Consider the following 20936-nt stretch of genomic DNA (forward strand, 5'->3'; position numbering starts at 1 on the left):
TCTGCTATGAATTTCATTCCTCTGGCAGCTAGAGTGAAGGAAATCAGTCTGGTGAGAAACTGGTTTGAGTGTGTCTTGAACTAATGCTCTTCTGTGAGAGTAGCAACCTGTGGTATAACTTCCATTGAATCCATTAAGACTTGACTTATACAACCTGTCTGAATTTAGAATAACAGGCTAATATTTGTTCAACTGCTTTTCCCTTAATTTGTTCAATCGTTCCATTTTACAATTGGCAACCAGTGTGGGTCCCCATATAGTCCCAAATGCATGAAGCTTTCACTGTAAAATGATAGTTGGGGGGGGGGGGGGTTATTTTGGACTCAGGTTTAACCATGAAATTACAAATTGGTAAGACTGTAAAGGCATGCTTTAGTCAACTTCATATGCTTCATTGCCTTAAACCATTGATCTTGACCTTTGATTTTAGGACTGTTGTACAAGGGATGGTTTTGTTGAGGTTGGACTATTGCAACATACTCTACCCAGTATTTCCAAGAAAAGAGGAAGAGCATTACAATTGATATAAAATGCTGCGGCCAGGTTAATTTTGGGTGAAGATAGGATGACACATATGACACCAATTTTGAAGAAATTACACTGGTTATTTCTATGATCCATCAAACACCGTGGTATTTTCAACAAGTCATTGTGAACTACCAAATCGTGCACTCAGCACTGTTGCTCTTACCCTTCATGGACTAGTGTGGAACAAGGATGACACTCAGGCATTTATCGACTCATGTTGGAATTTATTTGGCCGCAGCCATGACAGCACAATTACATCAAACTGTTATCAACTGAACATAATAATCAAGCATGAACGGTGATGACCCGTACACTGTAACCGCACTTCTGACAATGGCATAACACGCAAGGTACATCACCAGGCAACATATAACCAACCGATGATCAGGCGCACAGCATAGGCCTCTCTATCCCCGCACAATGTGGGGTGCCGTCCAAGCAACCCGGGCTCACCGGACCCTTCCCGTTCAAGGAGGTGTCCCCTCGTCAGCGGTACGTAGCTGTGAAGATCATGGCCTGGCCTCCTTGCCGTCCAAGCAAGGCTACGTGCCCCATGTCTTAACCACTGTAAAGATGTATGCCTTCTATCCATATGCTGTGCTTACCTGTCACTACCCGTGATAGCGAAACCTCGCTAATCCCGTATCGAAAGGGCAACCTCCCTTCTGCTCACCCCTGTCCCCTAAACCCCCCCCCCCGCTTCTTTGTTGATTGGCCCTTCCTTCTCCTCCCTTCCCCCTCCCCCCTCCCCCCTCCCATCCTTTCGCTCCGGCTTCGGCCGATTTGGCCGCGCTCCTCCCTAGACGGGATCGGAGCTTGTTCTAAACCAGGCAGACACCAGAGCAATGACATTCTGCATAGCTGGTGTTAAGATGGGGCATGCTTTGTGACAATGTATTGATCGGTTTCAGTTCAAGAGACAGCTAAAAGCCCAATTGTTTGTCACTGCATTCTTATGACCTAACAGTTGATTTTAAGAGCTTAATTTGTCATAATTATTATGTTTGTCTTAACTCATGTGAACCGTGTAGTTCTTAAGCAGTATAGAAAAATTTTTAATTAAATAAAAAAAATCATATGACCAGCTTTTTATTATTGTGTAGCAAAAGGGATGATGTAGTATAAACCTCCCTTAAATACCTCCTATTTCAATGTGATTTGTCAGGTGTATTCTCCAGGCCTTCAGAGGTGCCACCAACAGTTCAATAGACTTTCATAACTATTGGATTTATGCCCCCAATCGTCATCGGGTCCCTGGTAAATTGAAAAGTGCAATGCTTTTTAGTATATTTCAATAAATACGTTAAATAAATTAAATAGTAGAGTTTACTTAACTTGGGTGGTTAGCCAAGAGGGACAGAGTCGCCAACATGTTTCACCCTGTTAAGGTTTCCTCAGGGCACAATCCCTCAAAACTATATACTCATCACGACGTGGCCACCCGAAATATGATCTTGTGGCTGCTCTACCAAAATTAAAAAGCTTCAGTTTTCCCAATACAATAAATTAAATTAAAAAAAAATACCCCAAACAATTAAGCTTAACAAAGAAATATGTACATTAAAGATAACAATTAAAGTTGCTCCAAGTGACCCTGGGCCAGTCACTTAATCCCCCCATTGCCCCAGGTACATTAGACAGATTCTGAGCTTACAAGGATGGGGAAAAATGTTTGAGTACCTGCATAAATTTGTGTAAACTGTTCTGAGCTCTCTTGGGAGAACGGTATAGAAAACTGAATAAATAAATAGTGTGAAAAGTTTCAGCCTCTGATAACCAGAGCTGGTATTGTGACATCACAATGCCTCATTCCACCAATGCCTAAGAGTCAATCTCATGAGTGATGTCACAATGGTGTGATTATCACTTCTACTACGTTTTGATTTCTAGAGTGGCGCAGTGGTTAAAGCTACAGCCTCAGCACCCTGAGGTTGTGGGTTCAAGTCCATTCTGTTCCTTTTGACCCTAGGCAAGTCACTTAATCCCCCCATTGCCCCAGGTACATTAGGTAGATGGTGAACCCACCGAGACAGACAGAGAAAGATGCTTGAGTACCTGAATAAATTCATGTAAACCATTCTGAGCTCCCCTGGGAGAACAGTATAGAAAATTGAATATATAAATAAAACGTTTCAGCCTCTGATAACCAGAGCTGGTACTGTGACATCACAATGCCTCATTCCACCAATGTCTAAGAGCCAACCTCATCAGTGATGTCACAAAGGCTTCATAGTCCTAGACTTGGCTCACTTTTACCACATTGTGATTAACAGCAGGATCTGGATAGTCCCTATTGTTGCTCTCAACCACCCCCATCCCTTCACTCATGGCCCCCACTAACTCATAAATTCAACAGACTCAATTAAGGGAAATAGCCGCAGCTCTATTTATTGATCAACAATACCAAATAAAGTAACATTGCATATAATTAACAACATCAGCAAGCTCCTCTCGAGCTACCAGGTGTACACCGCAACACATTGCCCCCGACCCTGCCACAAACAGCAAGAGTCTGAGGGGTGGAATGACCTCATGCCCCTTTACCCGGGTCACCTGACCCCAAGACATGGCTCCCAGCCAGCCCACCGCTCATTGCCGGATGAGCCCCAGCACCCAGTGGCTTAGGAGACCAGCCCCCCCCCCCCAGCTACCAATGACCAGCCAAAAACCTCAGGCGGGCGGGTGGGGAAAAAAGCCACCCTGGAGGACCCTGGAAGGAGCCGAGTCCTCCAAGGTCCCGGCTTTATAACCTCACCCCCACCCCCCCATCATCTAGCACTCTCGTGCACATTCCCCTTACAGTCTTTCGGCATGAACATCTCCTGCTCTATCCTTCCTAACCTAATGGTCCCCAGCAACATCCCCCCCAACTTATCTCAACGGGCGACACATGGACCTCCCAATCCCGTGTTACCCTACCCCCGTCGAGACAAGCTCTTGGGCTACACTTGCCAGAGTGGTGCAGTGGTTAAAGCTACAACCTCAGCACCCGATTATGGATTCAAATCCATGCTGTCCTCATGACCCTGGGCAAGTCACTTAATCCCCCCCCCCCATTACCCCAGGTACATTAAATAGATTGTGAACCCACCAGGACAGACAGGGAAATATTCTTGAGTACCTGAATAAATTAATGCAAATCATTCTGAGCAGAATAGAAAATTGAATGAATAAATAAATAAAGGTTTGCTGATAACAGCGGAACCTGGAGCGACCCGCTCGCATCGAACCTCCTACCACCCTACCCCTCCTGAGTCCCAATAACACACTCAACACTGTCATTGGTGAAAACCTGGTCGCAGCCCTGTTTGAAGGAGCACGAGAGCTAGTCTCAAAGGGCGGAGTTTAACACGGGGCTGGGAGGCCCTGGGGTTGTATGCAGGCAAGATAGGAAGGGGGGGGGGGAGGAGAACCGTTAGAAGGAGAAGGGTATCGAAGGAGGGGAGGGGTTCGCGCCAAAAGGAAAGGCAGGGGTAGGGTAGTGTGGAGAAAGGGGGCGTTTCTGCAGAGGGTTTTTAGTTACGAGCCTTGGAGGACTAAGTTCGTTGCAGGTCCTCCAAGGCAGAATTTGGCTATTACCGGACGTTTTTTCACTTACTTGTGTTACTATGGCGTCTTCCAGTCGGGCGGAGGTCTGTGGGGAGGAGGAGGAGGCAGAATTGTCGTTCTTGGCCGGGGACTCGTTCGCGGAAGAGACGCTGGAGCAGGTGGGTGTCTGCTCAGTAGAGGAGCGTGTGCAACCGGCACGACGTTCAAAAGAGGAAGCGCTGAGAGCATTAGCCCTTGTCGGTTCGGGAGGCCATAGGGGGACTTGTTCGGGGTTCCTTCCTGGGGGGGGGAAGGCCCGCCGTAAGTCTAAGGCGTCGGGCAGTGTGCAGGGAGCTGTTCCGGCCGGCCGCAGTTCGTTGGATTCGTCGGGGGGCGGGGCTTCAGCGGCGGTTGCCAGTGCTGAGTGTGTGAGCAGGAATATGCCGGTTAGCAGGGAGGTGGCTGGAGATATTGCTTCGGGGAGTGGTGTGAGTATGGGGGGCAGGGTAGGGTCTATGGCAGCAGGAGTATCTGAGCCTTCTTGCTCTGGGGTTTCGGGTGCTAGAGAGCTTTTCTCGGGTTTGTTGGCGGGTGGACCTGGTGATTCCTGTGGGTCGCCTGGGGCTTTAGGTTTGGGTAGGGGTATGAGTGCTCCCGGTTTTATGTCCGGTGCCGGGGGGGGTACCTGCAGGTCCGTTCCCTGGTCTTTTTTCCGGTAGTTGGTCTCCGAGTTGGGGGGCGGGTTCCTGGGGTGCTTCCTCCTCGGGTGGGGGTTTGATGCCTTCAGTTTCTCAATGGGGAGGGGGTGTTCCGGGTAATATGGGCTTGGGGCTGATGCCAGGGTGTAGTTATGGGTCTGGATGGGGTGTCCCTGTTGGTATGCCGGGGTTTTGTTTTCCTGGTCCTGCCTCTGTTTCTTGGTCTCCACAGGTGGCGTGTATCCTTCCGGGAGGACAGATGGTGCAGACGGATGGATTGGGAGCAGTGGGCAGTCCCGGAGTTGCAGAGCGACCTGGCGGTTCTGGTGCGGAGCGCGGATCGGCGCTGACTGCTGGTGCAGTTGCTGGCGGAGGCGCTGCGGTTTCTGGCCCCAGTTCATCCCTGATGCCTGAGGTTGCTGTTCGTGGCGGCTCGGTTCAAGCTTCTGATGTCTCTTCCTTGGTGGGGACTGCTGGCCAAGGCGTCTCTGGAGTGTCTGCAGGAGTGTCGGGAGCTTCTACTACTGGTAACAAGGCGCCTGCTCAGGTTGCTGGTGGGGGGAGGGCGCGGCGTAAGAAGCGCAGGCGTCGGCGTCGGGGTTCCTCTTCGTCCTCGTCTGGGTCTTCCTCCTCGGGTTCTACGTCTTCTTCTTCGGTGGAAGCCGGTCCTTCGGGTGGTGTTGAAGCTGCTGGGGTAGGTAGTGGTGAAGCTTCTACAGGGGAAGTTCGGGGTGCCCCGGCTTTAGTGGCACTTACCGAGTTGTGGGAAAAGGTTCCCCGGGATTTGCGGCGGAAAATTCGGCGGCGATCCTGCTTGGATATTTTTCGCCTCATGGAGGGTAGAGCCCATAGGAAGCGGCATAGGAAATCCAAGCGTGACGGGAAGGAGGTTAAAGTTTTTCCGGTGGCTCGTTCCATTATTAATTGGATTCGGGCTTTTTTGCGATTAGCGAGTGTGTGGGGACGCGCTAATCCGCAGGATGCTGGTTTATTATTGTCATATGCGGATTCGATTTTGGATTCCTATCAGCGTTTCGGCGGGTGGGCTTGGTTGAATTACGACGAAGCCTTCAGAGACAAAATGGAAGAAAATAGTTTCATGTCTTGGGGTTCTCAGGATGTGAATCTATGGCTTACGCATATGGCTTCCAAATCCGTACCGGGTATGCCAGGGCGGACTTTTGGGACTCCGGGGAGCGTCCGGCCCTTTCGCGGCGGGTCGGGGGGGAGTCCTTCAGCAGGGTCCGACGTGTGTTGGAAATTTAATAAATCCAACTGTCCCTTCTCCGACTGTAAATTTCGTCATGCCTGCTCCGTCTGTGGTCAATCGCATTCGGCTCTTAAATGTCCCAAACGTGTCGGTGGAGCAGCTGCGGGGGTCGGCAAGTGATGTGGTGGTGGATGTGCCTACTCCGATTCGGGTAGGTGCTTTGCGCCCGTGGTTGCATAGCTATAGTCGGCGGAGGGTGGCGGGTATTTTGGAGGCCGGGTTTACAGAGGGTTTTGATATTCCTTTTTTGGGGGAGGTGACGGCGGCGCGTGTGCAGAACTCATCTTCGGTGTCTGTTTTACGTGGTGTAGTGTGGGATAAGTTGTCTGCGGAAATACAACTGGGGCGTATTGCGGGACCTTTTCGTGTTCCACCTTTTTCTCGGATGAAGATTTCACCTTTGGCGGTGATCCCTAAGAAAGTGCCTGGGGAGTATCGTCTCATTCATAACTTGTCTCGGCCTTTGGGTCGGTCGGTTAATGATGGTATTCCAAAGGATCTTTGTACTGTGCGTTATGCCTCTTTGGATAGTGCATTGAGGCTTATCGTATCGGTCGGACGTGGTGCTTTGTTAGCGAAGGTGGATATCGAATCGGCCTTCCGATTGCTCCCTATTCATCCGCGGGCTTATCCGTTATTGGGTTTTCGTTTCGAGGGTTTGTATTTTTACGACCGATGTTTGCCCATGGGCTGTTCCATTTCGTGTGCGTACTTCGAAATGTTCAGTTCCTTTTTGCATTGGGTTTTAGTTCAGCAGGTAGGTGTTGACTCTGTTGTGCATTATCTGGATGACTTCTTGTTTATAGGTGCAGGGAGTAGCGGGGTTTGTGCGCGTCTTAAGCAGGTTTTTGAGGACTTGGCGGAGGATTTCGGTGTGCCTTTAGCGCGTGACAAATCGGAGGGGCCGGTTACTTCTTTGGTTTTTTTGGGGATAGAGTTGGACACAGAGGCTCTAGTTACTCGGCTGCCTCTGTTGAAGGTTCGTCAACTGCTAGGACTCATAGAGCAGGTGATTCAGGCTCCTAAGTCTACCTTGCACACGATTCAGTCTCTATTGGGGTCTCTCAATTTTGCCTGTCGAGTTCTTCCTATGGGTAGGGCTTTTTCGCGTAGGTTGGCAGCGTCCACGTCTGGGGTACGGGATCGTCATCATTTTTTGCGTCTCCCGGCGGGTGTACGTGCTGATTTGCGTATGTGGGCCGTTTTTCTTCGGGATTTTAATGGTACGGTACCGATGCTGGCGCCTGAGCTTTCTAGCGTTGATCTTGAGCTATTTTCTGATGCGGCGGGTGGTGTTGGCTTCGGTTTGTATTGCAATGGTGACTGGTGTGCCGAGCGTTGGCCTGCGGAATGGGTGCGGTCCGGCGTCACAAAGAATATTACCTTGTTGGAATTATTTCCGCTCCTGGTGGCTTGTGAGCTCTGGTCTGGGGTCTTGCGCAATAGACGGGTGGTGTTCTGGTGTGACAATTTAGGAGTAGTGGAGGTCGTTAATCGGCAGGCGGCGCGATGTTTGGCGGTCAATGCGCTCATGCGGGAGTTGGTTTTGCGCTGTTTGCGTCTGAATTTGTTTGTTCGTGCTCGTCATGTTCCGGGTCTGCAAAATGGCATTGCTGATGCTTTGTCTCGTTTCAATTTTTTGCAGTTTCGTCGGCTGGCGCCAGGAGCTCGAGCAGAAGGTTCACGGATGCCAGCGCGTTTGTGGAGCCTGGTCGGGAAGGAGTCTGGGAGATGCTCCGTATGTCCGTAGCCTCTTCTACGTGGTCCCATTATTCAGCGGGTTTTCGGTCTGTGGCAGCTTTCTTAGCCGATAGGGGCTGGTGTCCGGGAGATGTGGCCGAATCCTTATTAGAGGATTTCGTGTTGTCTTCTTTTCGGAATCGGGTTTCCCGGGGTGTAGTTCGTGGTCAATTAGCGGGTTTTGCCTTTTTCTGCAGGGCATTGGGTTGGGCTTGTCCAGTCTCTAGTTTTTTGGTTCAACGGTTGCTTCGGGCGTTAGGACGTGTGTTGCCACAGCCGCGTGACTCGAGGTTGCCCGTGACGCATGAGCTACTCCTACGTTTGTTGGCGGTATTGCCGGAGGTGGCCCACTCGCCGTATGAGGCCTGTTTATTTCAGGCGGCTTTCTCCATTGCCTTTTTTGGTGCCTTAAGGGTTAGTGAGTTAGTCGTAGGTCCGGCTTCGGGAGTGGTTCCGCGGGGCCTTCGGATTCAGCATGTGACTGTGGAGGATTCGGTTTTAAGGCTGCATATTGTCAGTTCTAAGACGGATCAGTATGGGGTTGGGCACTGGGTGGTTCTGCATGCTGTGTCTGGCTGTTTGTCTTGTCCGGTTCTCCGGCTGCGTACTTACTTGGCCATTCGTCCCACTAGCTCTCAGGTATTGTTTGTGCATGCGGATGGCGCGCCTTTGACGCGTTACCAGTTTCGGGCGGTACAGAGTTTAGCGCTAGCACGTTGTGGTATGAATCCGGCGGATTTTGGAACTCATTCATTCCGGATAGGTGCTGCCACGAGTGCTAGTAGGGCGGGTATGTCGGGGGAGGGTATTCAGAGATTGGGTCGTTGGGTTTCGAATGCGTTTCGGGGTTATATTCGTCGTGAGGGGGTTGGGGCCGGGAGTGTTGCGGGGAGAGGTTCTCAATAAGGGGATTGGCAGTAGGTGTGATCTGTTTTGTTTATTTTCTGTTTCAGCTCCCAGTTCCTGTTCCTATTCTCTGTGGATCGTGGGCCATTCTTTCATCCACTGGGCTAGTGAACGTGCATGTATCCGCCCGGGTGGCCGTCATCTTGGACTGGGGCATTTGGGACTTCGTGTTTCCTGGTGGGGACAACGCGGGATGCATTGGAGTCAACTTTTGGTCTTATTGACTGATTTGCGATCTCGGACTAGTCATCCTGACATACTTCTGATACATTTGGGGGGGAATGATGTGGATGCATTGACGGGAAAGGATTTGGTCAATAGGATCAAAGATGATCTGCGGGTGGTGTGGGATTGGTTCCCGGGGGTGTTGCTAGTATGGTCTGACATAGTGCCTCGTCCAAGTCGTATAGTGTCCCGGCGTTGGACAAGGGGCCTGGCCAAGCTCAACAGGCAAGTTGGGAAATGGGTGGTGGGTCACGGTGGGTGGCAGATACAGCATGATTGGGTGGACGTTAATTGTCTTGGTTTGTATCATACCGATAGGGTTCACTTGTCGGATGTGGGATTGGATCTTCTGCTGGATGATTTCGCGTCCAGTTGTGAGAAGTTCCTCAGTGATCGTTCATAGTCGCTGCTCTTTTGGGGGAGGGCCTGTGTGGTACAGGCCTGTGGCGGGTCTCCCGAGCTACTGGGTGCTGGGGCTCATCCGGCGATGAGCGGTGGGCCGGCTGGGAGCCGTGCCTTGGGGTCAGGTGACCCGGGTTAAAGGGGCATGAGGTCATGCCACCCCTCAGACACTTGCTGTTGGTGGCGGGGTCGGGGGCAAAGGTACTGTTTACACAGGGTAGCTCGGGAGGAGCTTGCTGAGGTTGATTGTTAATTGAGGTTCAATATGTTAATGATGTTAATTTATGCAAGTTAATTTATTGGTTAATGTGCTTTAATAAAGAGCTGCGGCTATTTACCACAGTAATGTGTTTGGTGTTATTGATGTGGGTGGGGTGCAGAGAAAGGAGGGATAATGACAACTGAAGGGACTATCCAGATCCCGATGTTAGAAGGAGCACGAGAGCTAGTCTCAAAGGGCGGAGTTTAACACGGGGCTGGGAGGCCCTGGGGTTGTATGCAGGCAAGATAGGAAGGGGGGGGGGAGGAGAACCGTTAGAAGGAGAAGGGTATCGAAGGAGGGGAGGGGTTCGCGCCAAAAGGAAAGGCAGGGGTAGGGTAGTGTGGAGAAAGGGGGCGTTTCTGCAGAGGGTTTTTAGTTACGAGCCTTGGAGGACTAAGTTCGTTGCAGGTCCTCCAAGGCAGAATTTGCCCACCCTCCCTCCCTTTAATGAGATTGAGTGGCTTGGGAGGCGGGTCTCCCGAGCTACTGGGTGCTGGGGCTCATCCGGCGATGAGCGGTGGGCCGGCTGGGAGCCGTGCCTTGGGGTCAGGTGACCCGGGTTAAAGGGGCATGAGGTCATGCCACCCCTCAGACACTTGCTGTTGGTGGCGGGGTCGGGGGCAAAGGTACTGTTTACACAGGGTAGCTCGGGAGGAGCTTGCTGAGGTTGATTGTTAATTGAGGTTCAATATGTTAATGATGTTAATTTATGCAAGTTAATTTATTGGTTAATGTGCTTTAATAAAGAGCTGCGGCTATTTACCACAGTAATGTGTTTGGTGTTATTGATGTGGGTGGGGTGCAGAGAAAGGAGGGATAATGACAACTGAAGGGACTATCCAGATCCCGATGTTAATTGAAATACAAATAATATCAATCAATTTTAACCATGTTTAACAAACAGGCATTGTAAACAACATTGTAACCAAAACAACTTGACCCTGAGCTACTATGGCCAATAAATGGCCCCCCCGACCCCGCCATGGTAGCAAGGGTCTGTAATATAATAATTAAATGGCCCCCGACCCCGCCGTGCTAGCAAGGGGTGACATGTCTCCACATTCCCCATTGTCCAGGATCATCCGACCCACCAGGCACGGCTCCGCGCTGGCCCACCGCTCATCCCATGATGAGCCCAGCAGCCAATAGCTCGGGATACCGCCCCTCACCCTACCCCTGCCCCAACAGTCCAGATAACGGGCGGGTGGGTGGGAAGCTGCCTTGGAGGACCCGACGACCATTTGAGTCCTCCCGCTCCCCCCCTCTTTATCTGCTCTCCCTTCGACCTTTTCGCTGCGGCCTCCGCCAATCAGAAATCCTCCCACCGGCGGGTAGATTCAATTCTTGCCGATCCTATCCCCATGGCAACCCTGCCCCCTCTCTCAACGGGCGCTCTCTCGCGGGCATCCAGCTCAGCGTTAGATGCGCCCCACGAGACAGGCTCTCGGGCTTTCTATTTCAGCATAAGGCTTTGGGTATGATGGTCAGTGTTAATTGGCTGTTATCACAGACCTTCATTTGTCCTAATCATTTTGTATAAAAAAAATGCAAGGAGACAGTATTGGCTTTGTTTATAAAGACGTGTTAGATAAGGGCAGAGAGAACAATGCATTTCAAAGGATGAGATTCAACGTGAGAGGAGTGCCCAGGGCTTTCTGCTTCCTTCGTGATACAGTGTAACAAAACCAATAACTTGTTTCGTTTTGTTTCTCTCAAAGCATCTCCCAGTCTGTTATAACCACACACAACACACATACAACCACACATACAACACACACACAACTACACACACAACCACACCCATACCCATACACACTCACACGCACTTTTTTTTCTCTCTCTCTCTCTCATGCATTCCATACCCACAGATACACAGCTATACTCTGTTCACATACACACATATTTTCCTCTGTTTCTTCACACAGAATCCTCTACACAAGCATGCCTGAGTCTGGGAACAGAAGAGAAAGTGCATCTCTGAATCACAGTGTACGAGGCTATTTGGATTAGGAATGCCTAGATCTAGGTACTAGGAAAACTATTCTGTAAAGAAATGTAGACACCATCTTGAACACAACCCCTCTCTGAGGAGCCATTCGCCCCACCCTTCCCATACTCCCAAAGGTTCCCAATTATGTATTGTGCTAACTCAAATGAATACGAAAGATTAAATATAATACGAGGAGCTATCATGTTTGTAGACCTCCTCAGAGAAAGAATGGCAGTGGTAGAAAACCTCTAAATTTACTTAGGCCCAAATTGTCTATATAGTGCCTTAAATTTAGGGTTACCAGACATATGGATTTACCCGGACATGTTCTCTTTTTAGACGACATGTCCAGGCATCCAGATGGGGGCTATGTGCATGCAGGGGAAGAACGGGAAGAGGTGGTGAGGGTAGAGAGGAGGAGGGGTGCTGGTGCCCCCACCAACATGGCACCCAGGGCGGACTGACCCCTTGCCCCCCCCCCCTTTTCTACCCCACTGCATTGAAAGGCTGAGACCTTCAAGGGAGTTCCTCAAGTTAAATATTATTACACCTTCCATTAAATTAAGAACATAAGCAATGCCTCCATTTTGTGATTTTCTTCCTCCATTCCTCCTGATTTTTGGTCAATGTGTTAGGAATACAAGCAGAAGCCAGAAAGGTTTTTTTTTCTTCTTCTTTTTTTTTTTTCAGTAGGAGATTTGCTGTTCTTCTTGCTTAAAAGGAAAACCGCTGCTTTAACTTCTTTATTGGGTGATTAACACATGAGCTGATCGAAACGGATAAGCCAGTGAAAGGAATTAATGAGGATTACAATAACCCAAAGAGACCCTTGAACTTGACTGTAGGGATCCTGCTAGTCAAGCAATCCAAGATCAATCTCTACTGACTGACCTCTTCTTCAGTAGATTTCCAAGAGAGCTGCTTTTTATTTGCTAACAAAAAATGTCCATTTGCCAGCCATCTTCCAGGCATATCCTGTAAGGAGGCAAGGAACGGGATATTAAGAGGGCAGGATTAACCAATAGGCCAAGTAGGCATGTGCCTAGGGCCCGAAATGGTCAGGGGGGCCCGATGAAGGAGGGCATCAACATTGTTTTTTCCAAACGGCGATGGGCCCCTCCAGCATCGATCGGCATTGCGGGCCCCTCCCCCCATCAACGGAAAGTAAGACAAGCAAGCGATGCAAGTAAGAAAGGCAATGGGAACTGTAATTGTGCAAGCGGTGCTGCTTGCCCAAAGCTTCCCTCTGACGCAGCTTCCTGTTTCCGCTTGGGCGTATGGTGGGGTGGGGCGGGGCAGGGGACCCAGTGTACTTGTGTGCCTAGGGGCCCTCGACGAATTAGTTCTGCCCTGGATATTAATAAATATTTTTGTTTTACAGCTAAGGCTATAGGGGTCCTTTTACTAAGGCGTGCTAGATGATTTAGTGCACGCTAAATATTAGCGCGTGCTAAACGCTATGGACGCGTTAGTGTTTATCGCGCCTTAGTAAAAGAGGGGGTAAGTAAACCCACACTGAAAAGAGAAAATGTTACAATGTGCTCTGTGATTTATTTCCATTTCTGACATCTACATTAAGACAAAATAATGTAAAATAAATTATCCTAAAGGCTTTATCATTCCTCATTGCATTGACTTAGCTTTTTCAAAGCAAGTGATTCTAAATGTGATAAGAAGACAAAGGAAATTACACTTAACTTAATTCAGGCTCACATTTTTAATCTATTTAACTGATCAATATATTTCATTCAGCTGTCACACACAATTCAGTTTATATCTGCAGTACTCTATATCCAAAACTGGCTATTCTAAATAAATGACAAGCCATTAGAAAGTTGTACTTAGACTCAAACAGTTTTTATTGATGCAAACATCATCAAATACAACAAATATAACATCAAAGCACATCAATAATGCATCAACTATAATAATATAATATACATAATAAAAGACAAATTCCACTTTCAATAAACCCCCACTTTATCTGTATGTGTTTGAACCTCTATCATCCCTCTCCACACCCACCCCTCCCCACCCAATAGTACTCTCTTCCCAATGATACTCTCTTCATTTAACTAAATAAAAGTCCAATTAAGAGACCCAACTTAAAATTGCACTACAGCCCTTAGGATGCAAATCTTGCAAATATGAATCCTAGGTTTGTATAAATAACATCTTTCGCTTTCTTATAATTCCAGCATCTCTAGCTTCCCAAATGGCAACTGATGTAATTGGTTCCGCCAATGCCAAAACCTCGGAGGATCAGGGATCGTCCAATGTTGAAGTAGACATTTTCTAGCCAAGAGACTCATTTTCCTACACAATGCCTTATTTCCTTTAGATAAATGGCCAAAAGCTTCTGGCAAATCCAAGAAAGTTATACTTAAATAAATGCTAAAAACTTCCGTCTTTTTTTATTTTACAATTGTCGGCTAGTACTGGGGCATGCAGCTATGGTGAGCATGGACCAAATATGGAAGTGCAAAGATGTCTCAGTCACCGTTAAACAAAAACTGATCACTGCCATTGTGTTTCCAGTCATGACATATGGCTGCGAGACCTGGACACTCATGAAAGCATATAGAAGAAAAATCGATGCCTTTGAGCTAAGGTGCTGGAGAAGACTTCTACGAATCCCATGGACAGGTAGGATCACCCACAAAGATGTTCTTGATCATATAAACCCAGAGTTGTCCCTGGAAGAAACTGACCTATTTTGGACATGCGGTGAAGATGAATTCACTTGAAAAGGAGGTACTATTTGGAATGGTCAGTGGAAAAGGAAGCAGGGGAGACCAATGGCCTTTTGGCTGGATACCATCAAGAATGACTTGGGAATGATCATCAAGCAATTGAAAGAAGTCGTGGAAAGCAGGGAAGCATGGTGAGGTCTGGCCTACAGAGCATCAGGGCAATTGATAGCCTACTAACCTTCCAGAAAGCATTCTTGTCATGGACCGGATCAATTCTGGTCTCAAACGTTGACAGACCTTGCTTCGACGTACCTTACCTCAGAACACCTACAGTGCTTGCCCAGCTTGACTTGTAATTCAGTCCATTTAGGCATTAAGCAGGGCAGTCTAAAAAGAATTCAGCTGATGCAAAATACAACAGTTAAGCTTATATTCGGGAAATGAAAGTACGATCATGTTTCTCCTTTGTTGAGAAAGCTTCATTGGCTTCCAGTCCACTTCAGGATTCAATTTAAATGTGCATGCATTATCTTTAAGCTTCTCTATGGAATATTTGATCCTTTAGTTCCCTTATATTGGAACCCCTTCAGATCTTGCCATTTGAGGAATACACAGAGATATAAACTACCTTTCCCTTTTTTTAAGGGTATTAAATCTATAGGAAAGCTTAGTCAATCTTTTGCCTTCAAGCTGGTAGAGATGTGGACTTCCTGACTCCATTAAACTGATAGGCCAGCTACAACAATTTTGTAAAGCCCTGAAAACTCTGCTGTTTACACAAAACTTAAATGGCTTAATTGTAGTATCAAAGAACTGATGATAATCCAGCTTTTTTTTCTTCTATGCTCCCTTTCTTATGTACTCTAGTCTTAATTACATGTGAACCGAGTCGAGCTCCATTGGGAGATGACCCGGTATATAAATTGAAGACTAGATTAGATTAGATTAGAACACCTGTGCCTGCTAACCAGTTCTTCTACCGTTCACTGCAGATATGTTAATACCCATTCATGACTCTATGATTTATTTTCTTAGATTCTGCAAAGCATGTGTTCTTAGTCACATTCTCTATAAGTTGTAAGTTATTGATCTTATAGCTTTGTGTTTTGATCCTGTAATATGTTATTGACTCTGTAATGTACGTATCTCTGTTCCTGAAAACTTTGTGTATGTATCCTTGTAACCCGTTCTGGGCTCCTGGGGAGGACGGACTCTAAAAATGAATAAATAAATAAATATCCAAGGGTCAGACACAACTGAATAGATAGTAGTAGTGGTAGTTATATGAGACCGGGATGCAACCCAGCGATGAACTCTGCCTTAACTTCACACATAATCCACAAGATCCTCATATGGACTCCCTGAGGAAGACATTTATGTCGAAACATGGACTGTGTTGGGTCCTCCTCGTTTATCACATTGTGGATTATCTTACTGAACGACTAATAAAGGGGTCCTTTTACTAAGGCACCGTAAACGCTAACGCATCCATTATAGCCTATGGACGTGTTAGCGTTTAGCGTTCGCTAAAACAGCTAGCACGCCTAAGTAAAAGGACCCCATAGGATTCCACAGCGTCTTTTATTTTGGATTGTTCACCTTTCTGTGGATACATTGGGTCAGTCTTCTTGGTTGCCCGTGATTTATTTCATGGCAGCTTTCCCCTCCCTTAGTGATTATTACGCAGTAATACCTGACAGAGACACTATATATCTTAAGGTGGAATGAGAAACTAGGTCAACCACAGATGCACAGGGGTGCTAAAAACGCAAACAGGAGTGAAATGTTAAGCATGAAAAAGGCAGAAAAAGGAAAGAGAGTAGAACAACCTAATGCAGTAGAGCCAGACAGCCCAAGTCGCACCGGCCAAGATGCATGATGCATTTTTGGAAAATGAAATAAGGGGGTTGAGTAGAATAAGAGTTTCGACACTGCTACGGCCTTGCTAATTCTAGTGTTTATCAAATCGTTTGTGTTTTTGAATAAAATACCCCAGGGTCCTATTACATGCCTATTTTTCTGAAAGTCACAGCACTTAAAAGAAAACCGTATCCTCGTCTTATGCAGCATTTCAGAAGTGGAGAGAAAAAGGAAAAGAAACCTTCAGGACCTCATGCGTTTCTGAGAAAAGGCAAGGGAGACTAAACAAAGCTAACATTTGCAATAAGCACAGCTCCTTAAAGATGTGAAAAGAAGTCAAGCAAATACATTTCAAAGCCTAGCGTTTACCATCTTGCAGTAAGGTTTTACAGTTATCACACAGGAACTGCCACAATTAATCCTCTATAATAAAACCCTAAGTGCGCATGCGCACTTACAATGCCATGATCCCTGCCACCGTGATGTGTGCCTCCGTGGCCGTATTCTGTTTGCAGCATGTGGCACACGTGGCGGTTTCAGCAGTGGTTGGAAGCCGACCTCAACAAAAGAAAAAATAAAACCCGCTGCCCACAGAGACAAACAGGAAGCGAAGGATCGCCGCACGCAGTCACACAGTCACGCAATCAACTCTAACGCCTGTTTCGGGGGGTAGGGGGGAGGGAATCGAGCACCCTGGAACAGGAAGACAGGGAAAGAGTGTAAGCATTGGAGATAGCTCCACCTAAGGTGCCGCTGCAGGCATCCCGGCAATGGGAAGAGGAGGAGAGGGCCCAATGATAGGGAGAGACCGCTGGAACAAATGGTGCTACTGGACAGGGGGAAGGTAAAAGGAAGGGATAATGGCTACTGCTGGACAGGGGGAGCAGGGAAGGGGTGCTGCTAGACAGGGGGAGGGGGAGGTAAAAGTAAGGGAAGCAGGGCTGCTAGCACCCGTTAATGTAATGGGCTAAAAAAACTAGTGAATGATAACTTCAAAACATCTGGATAACTATTCGCGGAATTCCCATTCAATTAATGCAGAGAAAAACAAGGTGGTTTTTTTTATTTTTATTTTTTTTACCATACATTGACAGCATGACAGGTAAAATGATGAAGTGAGCTACACCTAGGTTTGAAACATTAACTGCACAGCAATATCTTCCACATTAACAGCAAACTCATTCCTCACAAGTTCCTGCCCCCTTCTTTGTTAGATGGCTAAACAGAAACTAGCACGTGCTAACTGCTAAAATACCATCTGGCCAGTGGCGTAGCGCCCCTTCCCGCCCCCCTCTGCCGCACAGGCGGGCGTGCCCACTTCCTTTCCCCGTACCTTTTTAATTTCCCGGGCGAGAGCAACAGCATGAACTCGCTGCTAGCGTCCTGTTGGCTGTCCCTCTGATGTCACTTCCTAGGGCCCAGAAGTAACGTCATAGAGAGGTGACACAGATGTAGGCAGCAAATTCATGCTGTTGCTCTTGCCCAGAAAATTAAAAAGATACAGGAAGTGGGCATGCCCGCCTGTGCAGCAGAGGGGATCGGGAAGGGGCGCCACGTACCCTCGTTACGCCACTGGCCAGATGGTATTTAGTGGGGAGAGTGTGGCGCAGTGGTTAAAGCTACAGCTTCAGCACCCTGCGGTTGTGGGTTCAAACCCACGCTGCTCCTTGTGACCGTGGGCAAGTCACTTTATCCCCCCACTGACTCAGGCACATTAGATAGATGGTGAGCCCACCGGGACAGACAGGTAAAAATGCTTGAGTACCTGAATAAATGCATGTAAACCATTCTGAGCTCCCCTGGGAGAATGGTATAGAAAATTGAATATGTAAATAAAATAAATAAAAATAATGATGCTTGCGCAGGAATAATTAAAGAGGGTACGAGGGAAGTGAAGGGATGCACGTGCACTGCAAGAGGGGGTGGGGGGAGTGGAGAGGAAGACAGATACCTGCACCTTTAACAAAGACTATGCCCAGGGTGGACCCTCCTCTCCCCCCTGGCACCCTCTTACTATGCCAGTGCATCTGGCTGATTTTCAAAGCCATTTAAGAGGGTGGAAGAGCACCACTGAATATTCGTGGTTAGCGACTGAGGCTCGGATGCTCTAAACTCACAGTGCCTTTAACGATCAACCCTAAATCAGTTCTTACCGGTTTAGTGTCAAAATACCATCCATTTTCTAATTAGAGATCCTCTATGTTCATCCCATGCCTTTTTTGAATCCTGTCACCATTTTTGTCTCCACCAGCTCTCTCGGGAGGGCATTCCAGGCCTCAACTATCTTCGTGAAAAATAATTTCCTACTATAATACTCCCTAATCTATCCTCCCACAACTTCAATTCATATCCTCTAGTTTTATCGTTTCTCCTTCTCTGTAAAATATATTAATGTAAATATTTAAATATTTGAAAGGTGTCATATCTCTCCTGTCTAGGGTTGCCAGATTATCCAATCGGAAAATCCGGACCCCCCCCCTTGACCCGCCCCCCCCAGGTCCGCCCAGTTCCACCCATCCATCCTAGCCCCCCCCCCCCCCCCCCCCCACTGCTGCCTGCTCTTGTGGGGCAGGGAGGAAATCCGTGCAGGCTCGACGTGATTCGAGGAGGCTTTGCAAAACCTGGACAAAGTGCCGGGTTTTGAAAAACCGCCCGGACCCCAGACATGTCCGGGGAAATTTGGACATTTGGTAGCCCTACTCCTGCCCCTTCTTTCCTCCACGTTATATATATATATTCAGATCTTCCAGTCTCTTCTCGTTCATCTTTTGTCACAAGCCCCAGACCAAAATGGCAAGAAAAATGATTTTCAGACTTTCAGATGGTATATAACAAATTAAGGGCCTCTTTTATGAAGTCACACTAGCGAATGCCATGCAGCAAAAGTTCCAAAGCCCTTTAAATCCTTTGTGGCACTTACCATACATCAAACATTTTCCCTATCTGTCCCGGTGGACTTACTATCCATTTAATGTACCTGGGGCAGTGGAGGGTTAAGTAAGGTTACTAGATGTCCAGGAAAACCTGGACATGTCCTCTTTTTAGAGGACTGTCCAGGTGCCTGGGGGGATTTCCAAAACCCAGCAGTTTGTCTGGGTTTTAGAAGGCCCCGAGCTCAAGGCTGCATTGGAGGACCTTTGAGTATTCACGGATGTGATACGATGTCATCACATTCCATCTGCACATGCTCAGAGACCCTCCAAACACAGCCCCAAGCTCAGGGAAGAAGAGACCAAGGGCCAGATTCACTAAACTTACCGATCCTGTAACGATCGTCACTAAACCGGTTTGACTGGTTTTGCGATGGTTCAGGTTCCTCGACCCGATTCACAAAACTGCTGTCTGATGTTTTTCTCCGAGCACTCGCCCCCATCTCCGATCCGAGCATGCCAATGAGGGGATTTGCCATGCAAAAGTAGGCAGCGATCGAATCACAAACCAGAAGAAGAAATACCGATCGGGTCTGCCGAACTGAAAAAGAACGACTGCTGAGGACCAGTTGCTCACTATCCTTGCCGACTCTTCTGACCTGAAATATCAGTATCGAGGTTACAATCCCGCATAAAACAACTATTAAAAATAGCTATTAAATAACTATAGATATGCACAAGAACTCATTTGTGTGTTATATACTGCATCATGTGCGCATTGTGAGCACCTGTGTTTAAAGTGTGTTGAAGTTCTGTTCAATACATGCCCGTAGTCTGCATACACAAAAAGATATAAGGCATGGCGGCGGTCACAAATCTTTCCTTTTTAAAAATTACCAAGTAGTAGAGCCAGCACTAGTAAACTGCATGATGTGCACGAATAAACCATGCCCATGAACTGCGCAGTAAAGGGCGACGTACAAGCGCATGCATTCATTGCATGAAGAGCCAACAAGAATGCTCTGCGCATGCATTTCGATCCATCGGAACGCTGTACGGCGTGCGTCCGATCAGATCATTTGCATGTAAGCTTGATTGTGTATCAGTCGCTTGGCAAAAATCGGCCAGAGAATCGGCCAACAGCGATCCTGTCGGCAAGTTTACCGAATCGGACCCAAAGTTCGTATGGGGTGGGGGCCACATGTCCTCTGTTGTTACAGCCAAAATCTGGTACCCCTAGGATTAGGTGACTTGCCCAGGGTCACAGAGAGCGGTGCAGGGCTTGAACCCACAACCTCAGGGTGCTGAGCTGTAGTTCACTACGCCACACTCTCCTCTTAGCGCACGGAAAAACACTTTATTTGAGAAAATGTATTAGTTGCTAACAAAAAAGAAAATAAAATTAAAAAAATTGGGAAAAGCTGCAAAAAGGTAACAATGTCTCATTTCAATAATTGGTGGCCAGCAGTGAATTCCGCTGTTCACCCAAGCAAGCAATTTTATGTTTCATATAAAGCTTAATTGGGGGTTTTTTTTTTCTGACAGGTTTGCAAAATCTTCACGGGTGAATGTAGATGTAACAAAGTATCATAGTGAAATAGTTCAGAATCCTCACAGTAACGTTTTGCTGCCGATGCCTTCTTATGTAAAAAAAAAAAAAAAAAGAAGAAGCATACAAGACAGAGAGACCTATTGAAGTCTCCTGAAAAGGTTGCAAAAAAAACAACAAAAAACCTAACTTCTTTTCACATCTCCAGCTGGTGCTGTGGAAAGAACAGAATACATCCAGATTAATATTCAGCAGTGGCGGCAAATGTATATATATATATATATTTAAAAATGCTAGACATATTAGTAAAAAGCACACACATATTAGGGCCCCTGTAAACAAGAAATGATTATACCCAGAGAGAGCTCACCACTGGCAGCTGTAAGTGGCTTAATTTAGCCAATTACACTAAGGG

The 20936-nt window shown here is 47.5% G+C and overlaps 1 protein-coding gene across 3 annotated transcripts; it reads left to right on the plus strand.

Annotated features, from left to right (window-relative positions):
• Positions 1–4765: 4765 nt before the first annotated feature.
• LOC117363363 (elastin-like) lies at positions 4766–9794 on the plus strand. Of its 3 annotated transcripts, XM_033950955.1 has the most exons (3): positions 4766–5281; positions 7670–7762; positions 8718–9794. In XM_033950955.1, the coding sequence occupies exons 1-3, from the start codon at positions 4834–4836 to the stop codon at positions 9296–9298; spliced, it is 1122 nt and encodes a 373-aa protein (XP_033806846.1). In that variant the 5' UTR covers positions 4766–4833; the 3' UTR covers positions 9299–9794. The 3 variants fall into 3 exon arrangements, with proteins under 3 accessions (XP_033806846.1, XP_033806847.1, XP_033806845.1); XM_033950956.1 differs by lacking the exon at positions 7670–7762; XM_033950954.1 differs by lacking the exon at positions 4766–5281 and having other exon boundaries at positions 6536–7762.
• The last annotated feature ends 11142 nt before the right edge of the window (positions 9795–20936 follow it).

Source organism: Geotrypetes seraphini, chromosome 7 (genome assembly GCF_902459505.1).
Source record: "Geotrypetes seraphini chromosome 7, aGeoSer1.1, whole genome shotgun sequence".
NCBI lineage: Eukaryota > Metazoa > Chordata > Amphibia > Gymnophiona > Dermophiidae > Geotrypetes > Geotrypetes seraphini.